General features: G+C 33.5%; 1 protein-coding gene across 2 annotated transcripts in view; it reads left to right on the top strand.

Annotated features, from left to right (window-relative positions):
* The window catches only part of SOS1 (son of sevenless homolog 1 (Drosophila)), a 109,740-nt gene extending 101,049 nt beyond the window's left edge, over nt 1–8,691 (top strand). Inside the window, exons 19-23 of one of the 2 annotated variants that reach the window (XM_004686275.2) lie at nt 198–314; nt 1,633–1,897; nt 5,103–5,147; nt 6,533–6,651; nt 7,541–8,691. In XM_004686275.2, coding sequence (XP_004686332.1) covers nt 198–314; nt 1,633–1,897; nt 5,103–5,147; nt 6,533–6,651; nt 7,541–8,038 — 1,044 coding nt within the window. In that variant the 3' untranslated portion in view covers nt 8,039–8,691. The remainder of the gene's footprint in view (nt 1–197; nt 315–1,632; nt 1,898–5,102; nt 5,148–6,532; nt 6,652–7,540) is intronic. The other variant, XM_004686276.2, reaches the window with a different exon arrangement.
* Nucleotides 8,692–8,898: the final 207 nt, after the last annotated feature.

Consider the following 8,898-nt stretch of genomic DNA (forward strand, 5'->3'; position numbering starts at 1 on the left):
ATTTTTTGAGGATATAATTTATGATTAAATTTGTAAACCAACTGATTAAAAAGGCACTTGATGGAGGAGAATAAAGAAAGCTTGCATGAAATAATTTAAATTTTCTTATGTTTAATGTTTTCTTAGATTCATGAATTTTTAAATGAATTTAAATTATTTAATATTAATAATTGTTTATTTCTTTGCATTTATTTTAGAGATTCTTTGAAAACTTGAACCCAATGGGAAATAGCATGGAAAAAGAATTTACAGACTATCTTTTCAACAAATCCCTAGAAATAGAACCACGAAATTCTAAGCCTCCCCCAAGATTTGTAAGCATTTATGACTTCTGTTTCTTACACATTTACATATTATTTGCAGCTATCATTTATATTTAATGTTATAAACTATTTTTCTATAAATACCTGCAGAGCAAAAGTACACTCATGATGGGTGAAAGCAATGAAATCCACGCGCAGTAAATGCGTTTGGGCAGCTGGCCTCTGCCTGCACCTGTGCAGGTGCCTCTCTTCTCTTCTCTTCTAACAAACTGCCCTCTTAAAATGTAAATAAATAAATATGTTCAGGAATATCCTACCAGGTTTCATAAATAAATGAACCTTAATATTAATCTGAATATCCCAATGTGGTAAAGAAATTGGGTGGGCATTGAAGATTTTGTTTTTTTAAAAAACAAAAATGTTATTCAAGATTTACTTTAAGGGCAGGAATTTTCATAATTTATACTAGCTCACTTAAAATATACATGTGGTGACCTCTTTTTAAAATAATGTCAGCATTCTTAACTATGAGTATTAACCATATATCAGATTTGATTAAAGATATTTTCTTTGGGAAAATAAAATTTCATTGTTTTATATTACTTGTCCATGCCTTGCCAACTTTATATACAAGTGTCATCACCTTATTGATCTGAAAACAGTCTCTTATTTGTAAAAATTTAAGAATCAAGTAACTATAAATGGCTTTGGAATGACAAGACAAATTTCACTATGTCTGTGAACTAAAGCTTATGCAGTTTCCTCACAAGAAAATTTCTCTTAGCCTAACACAGTTTTTTAAAAAGATTAAATTATAAGCAGCAAATTGGGACTAGTTATATGATCCACTCAGGTATGATTATCAGAGAAATGATCATTCTTTAAGAAAATTTCCAAAGCTTTATACACACAGATATATCTCAAGCAATTTAATGCATATCTAAATAGCTCAAATGATTCTGTCTTATAGCAAGTAAGGTTTTATAATCCATAATGATGACCCTGACTTTTACAGCATGATTAAACTGAAGAGTTCAACATAGACTGTTTAGAAACTATAAGATGGAGCCAGAGGAATATATAACACATCTTAGAGATCCATACAAAAATATTAAAAAATCAAATACCTTGGGTATTAATAGGGCTAAAACTCAGTTATTTAAAGAAGTTCATCCCTAATAATATAGATAGCAAAGACTTTAGAGAAACAGAATGTTTGTGCTTCAATTTGAGCACTTTAAATAATTATGTCACTTTATTAAAGGTGTATGGTTTTACTTGATAGTAATATTAGTTGAATTTTATCAGGTTCATAGAGAAAAATCTTACTACTCTTGTAAGAATTATGTTTCTTTTAATATGTCTACAGCCAAAAAAATACAGCTATCCCCTAAAATCTCCTGGTGTTCGTCCATCAAACCCAAGACCAGGGACCATGAGACATCCCACACCTCTGCAGCAGGAGCCAAGGAAAATCAGTTATAGTAGGATTCCTGAGAATGAAACAGAAAGTACTGCATCTGCACCAAATTCTCCAAGAACACCGTTAACACCTCCTCCTGCTTCTGGTGCTTCCAGTACCACGGACGTTTGCAGTGTATTTGATTCTGATCATTCAAGTCCTTTTCACTCAAGTAGGTGTAAAAATTTTAAGTGCTCTAAGTAATTGTTAGTATTATATGTGCTAGACGTAAAATTTTACCGAATTTTTTTATAAAGTCTATTGGAACAGCCCTTTTTAAATTTATTATATTTTACTGAAAGACCTGGTGATGAAATTTGTTATTTACACTTCGTTTGAGCATTGGTTTTCAAGTAGACAACTTGGAATACTTCTCTCATATCCAGAGAAAACAAAGGTAACTCCTAAAATCCACAAATGTTAACACAGTATTTCAAATTATTATATTTGAATACTACTTCAAGTACATCATCCCCTTCTTACCAAGCTTTGTAGGTAGTAATAATTTTGCAGTGCTTCAAATTCTTACTTATTCTTTTTTTAGTCAATACCATTCCATCAAATTATTATATAGTGTTTACTAACAAAGGCTGTCTGTTCTTTTAGGCCCAACCATGTAAGCCTCACAGGCTGTATACTATTGCTCATCCCTTTTTTATTTTAAGATGAGTGCTACCCACTAGAAATATAGTGTGAGCTACATATGAAATTTTAAGTGTACCACAGTCACATAAAAAGGAAAAATGAATTAGGGGCCTCCCTGGCTGTGCAAGGGTTAAAGACAGCTCTCTGAAGCTATCACCAGCTCTTGCAGTATGAGTTTGATCCCTAACTGGCCACGGAGCTGACCCACGTGGCACAGCAGACCTCTTCTGTCTTACCGGCTGCTCAGCAGTAGATTTCAGTGGATCTGCCTATTCTGCTCCCCTCTCTTTTCTCTGGTGAATCTTCTCACCCTCCCGCACCTCTGGCCTACACCCCAGTTCTTATATACATAAATAAATCTTAAAAAAAAAAAAAAAAGCAAAAAGAATTAGGTGATATTAATTTCATAATATTTTATTTAACCCAGCATATGCAAATTGATTTCAACATGAAATCAATTTGAAAACTTAAGATATTTTACATTCTCCGTTTTGTTCTAAATCTTCAAAATCCGTTACGCATTTTACACTTAAATCATATCTCAGTTCAGAATTGCCATATTCCAATAACAACCACATTAGCTAGTGGCTACCAAACTATATAACTGCTCTAAGCCTTTGAAAAAGCTGCCTTTTATATCTAGATGACCTGCATTCATTAATTTTCTAATCAATTTCACGTGAAGCTTTAAAGTTCCAATAATACACCTTTTTTCCTATATTCTTTATCAAATCAAGACTTGAATCCAGTCACCTTTAACCTCACAACCACTGTCACATGTTTTTCCCAATGGGCTGTCTTAGTTGAATGCATAGATCAAGTTCTACCCTAGTATTTTACAAAACAGCATCCAGTACTGAGAGGCAGAAGGACTTACAGTATGGGAAAGAGGGTGGGGGAGTGCTGACCTAGGGGTTAGGAGTCCTGTTTTTTCATTCCTGTCTGCTCATGAGCTTTTTGATTTCAGATAAAGTATTTTTTCTGTGGTTTTGAGGGTCAAACTACACTTTTAAGGCTCTATTGGTTCAGAGAATCTTAACTCTTTTATTAAAATTGGCTTGAAATTATTTGTAGTTACCCAGCAGTTTGTCTTGTCTTTTTACCAACTAAAGTGTATTTGTTTTGAAAATTACTACTTCTTGACTTTATTTGACTCTGAGAATTATTATGCATTTAAAAAGCTATCAGGATATTTTATAAATTCAAATAAATACCTAGTTAAAAAAAAGTTTTCATTCTCTCCAACTTACCAACCCCCTAAGTTAAATAATTAAATAAAACCACTTTTTTTTTTTGCAGTATACCTGATATAAAGTCATTATTATTTTTTCTCACCCATTTAACTGAGGAAGATTGATTTTGGTGGTGGTGGTGGTGTTTTTTGTGTGTGGTTTTTTTTTTTTAACCTAGAGCAGATATGACTACGGCCTACATTGTCATTATCAAGATTCCCATATAAGTGAATTGTAATCACATCAATTATAAATTTTACTTTTTACTTTCAGAAGTAGCAATAAATAGAAGTGGTGGAAAGATTAGAGATAAGGACATTATATTCCCTACTGCTAAACCTTTATATTTAAATGGTTAATCAAACAGGGGAAAAAGAATCATTTTAGAATGTAGTGCTCTGTCTGAATCAGCAGTATGTCACAAGTAATGACAGTGTATTAACCTAAGCAGCTAGACAAGTAAAAAACTATTGTTCCAGGAGCTAGACTTGAGGGCTTTCCTGGTTTCTTCTATGATAAACAAAACCCTTATACTACTCCCTTTACTTGTACTAAAAATCAAAACTGACTTTGAAAGCATATAAACTAGCATAATATAAAACCATCTATATGCTCAGTCAGTCATTTAAAAACTTACCAGTAGTGTATGAAAGGCCCCCATCTGCCTTTGACCCCACTTCCACTTAACAGACCTACTGATGCTTGTGGATGGTGGGTAGATACTCATTCGTATGCCCAACTCGAATAGATCACCCTGCCCTTCAGCTGTTTTTCTACTTTAATGCTCTTGGGGTTATAGCTTTTTTAGTTTTTAGTTTTCTTAAAAGAATACTGTTGAAATCAGTCATTTTAAATTTACTAGTGAGTTTCCTTTATAAAACATTTCTAAATGTCAAATATTTATTAATTTTTTTTAAAGACATGTCCAACTATAGAAGAAAAGTTATTCACCTTAAATCACTGAAGGGGGAGAAAACAATTTTTTAAAGTACATCATGTAATATCCAAAGCTTGTTATTTTGTGATGAGAATATAATCTCCAAGAATATTTTCAAATGCATATAATAGTAAGAAATTTCCTTTTAATTTCTATGAAATAAGTTATTTAGTACTTATTATTTAGTACTCCATTATATAGTACTTATTTCACAAGTTTGAGTTTTCAGAATAATGACATATTTCAATATGTCCAGCTAAATTCTTAGCTAAGATTGTGTTTACAATTTTTTAAGTCTCAAAAAAAGGGATATTTTAGTTTTTTCATGAATGTTTTTCAGTCAATAATTATGACATCAGTGACTCTAAAAGGAATATTCAGAATTCCCAATATATTAACTCAGTTCTTTATCTCAAAGTAAATAGCTTTTACTAAATACTGTTACACCACTCTTTGGAACTAAAACGACAAAAATAACACTTTTATCATAAAACTTTATAGACGAGTTGAATATATCAATGAAAGAGGAGAAAAAATCTACTTTTTCTTGTTTCCTTTCACAGGCAGCGATACCGTCTTTATCCAAGTTACAGTGCCCCATGGCCCAAGTTAGTATATTTGGTTTAAGATTCATAATTCTTGCTTTGGCTTTTACAATTAAACCAAGTATAACCTTTCCTGCTAAAATTCTTCTTGGGTCTGGTAGCATTGGTATCTTGCTTGCAACATCTTAGAAACGAGGCCTTCACTTGTGCTATCTTGTGATCATAAATGATTTGCTTAAACTTACATACTTTTCATGCTTTCTATAAACCATTCTCTTTTAAAAAGGATATATTCAGTGGTGGCTTCACACTTAACCATTTCTCGTTCTAATTGTAGAGTTCTAAATTTATTTTAGTGATCAACTTTTTTAAGCAAGAGCATGCATGTGCACATGGAATGCTGGCAGCTACATGCAATGTGTGAGTCATAAAATACACTTAGCCTAGCAACGGTACAGACAGTATGCAAATAACTTGGACTTTAGAAGATGTATCTCATAATTGTAACTGCTTAAATTATAAGCCCTAAATATTCAGCACTGCTAATAAGCAAAATAAAGTTCCACTGTAGGTATTTGCTTTTAATCTTATAAAGTTAACTACAAATTCACCAAATTATTCAAAACATTTTAAACTCTAGATTTTTGTCCTTTTATAACTATTTCAAAAGTATACAATATTTTAAATATAAGCTTCATTCATTTATATACTATGTTAAGAAAAGGTAGGTGATGGAAATGTTTATTGTTTGAATACTGTCAGTACACAAGTATTCTTCTTAAGTTCTAAGTTGTTGAAACTTCAATAGACAATATAAGAGCTATCCAATCTTAAAGGAAAAAACCTGCCAGATAAAATTTTGATTTTTTTCATATATTTTTATAGTGCTCATAAACTCATTAACAGCTTGCATAACTGTTCAAAATGTAATTACTTCTATGCCTATATGATACCCTTACCACTGTTGGTGTCAAGATAGGTTCCAATTACAAGTTTTACTTACCTTTTTGTACCAGTTCATTTTCTTAAATCATGTTCACTAGATCCTATTATAATTTTTGTTTTCATCATCAGGGCTTCAGTCAGGTTAAATGACTCCATTACAATTAATTTGTTTGGATTAAGAGTATGCTGAACCTAATTTTGCTTACCCCCCTCCAAGAGAAGCCTATACCTTAACAGTGGGAATGTTATTTTGTTCAAGAAGCAAAATAACAGAATATCTACAGCAGCTTTTTTTTTTCCCTGAAAATTCTGCTAAGAAATTTCTGCATGTACCTATAGCAGTTTGCTTTAACAAAGGAAATACTGTTGGGTACTGGGTTTTTTGAACTGCTTTTCTATATATTTCTTTTAATAAATATAAACAGTTTCCAGTTAAACCTTTTCAGGATTAATAGAGAAATTAAAATTATTGTCAACTTTTTAAAAAATTTAACATCCTACAGGATCTGCTTCAGTATCATCTATAAGTTTAACCAAGGGCACTGATGAAGTGCCTGTCCCCCCTCCTGTTCCTCCACGAAGACGACCGGAATCTGCCCCGGCGGAATCTTCGCCATCTAAGGTAAAGTAGAAAATCTTGTTATCTGGAAACTGGAATCATTACAGTTACATTATAATCAATTGCTTGTGTCTAAGTTTAGTTCTCAGTGGGTTAGGTTAACACTTCAGAGTATTTGGGCTTAACATAATTTAAACAAGGATTAAATACAGACTTAACATGCAGTAAAGTTTCTTTTCTTTTGAAAATAGTTTTCTGGTATGTTTTAAAACCCTTTGTAAATCTAAAGCTGTGGGTAGTATCAAAAAACAAGTTTCTAAAGTAAGAGTAATCTCAAGGAGTTCTTTAAAACACAGAGAGGAGAGGTCTGAAGCTTTTATAAAAGCAAAAATTTAAAGTGAAATTATATCATAGCAATGCTAACTATTTCCTACATGGGCCCTTAATAGTAAATCTGATGTGTTTTTAAATGGGATTGTCGTGAAAATCCTGGATTGAATGAGGCCTTAATGGCTCATAATAGCTATTTCTTTTTCACTTGTTTAGTTTCTTCTTAATCAACTGGTAACTTGATTCAGTGGTTCCAAAGTAATCCAGAGGGCAAAATAGGTGGACAAGTTAAGACATTCCTTGCAGACTCTCATGGAAATGTTTACATAGTAAATCTAACGTTGTAACTTAACAGTTATATTAAATCAGAAACAATATATATTAAGTGATAGGTAAAATAAAAGCAAACAACAGTATTTTGAGAAATATAAAAGCATTGGGAATAACTTTTTAATCAGTTAGCACACCTTTAACTTGAAAACAACAAAGTACCCTGATCCACACTTGGGGTTCTTCTAATAGCATGTGTAAACACCCCAATTTAATATATCAATATATTATTGGTAATACATAAATTATTAATAAATCTGTGTTTCATTCTTTTTTTTTCCATTTGTGTTAGATAATGTCTAAGCATTTGGACAACCCCCCAGCAATTCCTCCTAGGCAACCCACATCAAAAGCCTATTCACCACGATATTCAATATCAGACCGGACCTCTATATCAGACCCTCCTGACAGCCCTAGCCCTCCCTTATTACCACCAAGAGAACCTGTGAGGACACCTGATGTTTTCTCAAGCTCACCACTACATCTCCAACCTCCCCCTTTGGGCAAAAAAAGTGACCATGGCAATGCCTTCTTCCCAAATAGCCCTTCCCCCTTTACACCACCTCCTCCTCAAACACCTTCTCCTCATGGCAACAGAAGGCAGCTGCCATCACCACCAGTGACACAAGAAGTGGACCTTCATCCCATTGCTGGGCCGCCTGTTCCTCCACGACAAAGCACTTCTCAACATATCCCTAAGCTCCCTCCAAAAACTTACAAAAGGGAGCACACACATCCGTCCATGCACAGAGATGGACCACCACTGTTGGAGAATGCCCATTCTTCCTGAGTTCCTCTGTACCAGGATGTACATTTCCCCAGCCCCATGTCCATTGCTGGCAATGGATGCACTGAACATGCCAGCACTGAGGAGTTGCAACAAGAACTCCAAACACTAACGACTCTACTTCAAGATACAGTGTAAGACAATGAATTTTAACCTAGACATAATTATAAAGTGGAAATAGTCTTTGTTTAGAATATGAAAGACTGATCTAGAGGAACTGGACAACTGATTGCACCTGAAAATCAAGTAAAGGGACTTTTGCAGCTGATAGGCAGGGGTCCTCTTTTTGTGAAGTGATCTTTTTTCATTAAAGGGATGGAAAACACAGTCTAGTTTCCTGCAGGCCCACATGACGACAGTTTTGTAATTCAAAATATTATGCACTTTTTAAAAAGAAATCTTAAACAGGGATCTTCACATTTTCCTTTGTTTTCCTTTGCTTTTTACTCATCCTACTTTAGAATATTTTCTTAAATCATTCAGAGGACTGTGAGGAAAGGCTGTGGTACCTGACCTTGTTGGAATCAAGGCCCAGCACTGTACTACAGTCCTGTTTACAGATTATTACAGTGAATTGAATGGGTACCGAGGCTTCACCAAAGAGGTACTTTTTTTTTTTTAATAATTATCCAATTTTAAGAGCATTTCTCCCACCCACCCACCCTCCCTACATAAACATGTGGTGTTGCCTTCAAATGAGAAGTTTTGTGTCATCAATGTGACAAAAGAACTTTATAAAAAAATGTAACCGTCAAGCATACAATTTACATTTAGAAGACTGTTAATCTATGCTAGATTGTCATTTTCCCCCCTTCTCCCACAAAAGTTTACTGGCAATCGTGTCATGGCTCATAGCTGTCCCT

This window comes from Condylura cristata, unplaced genomic scaffold (assembly GCF_000260355.1).
Source record: "Condylura cristata isolate star-nosed mole 26May11 unplaced genomic scaffold, ConCri1.0 scaffold00020, whole genome shotgun sequence".
Classification (NCBI taxonomy): Eukaryota; Metazoa; Chordata; class Mammalia; order Eulipotyphla; family Talpidae; genus Condylura; species Condylura cristata.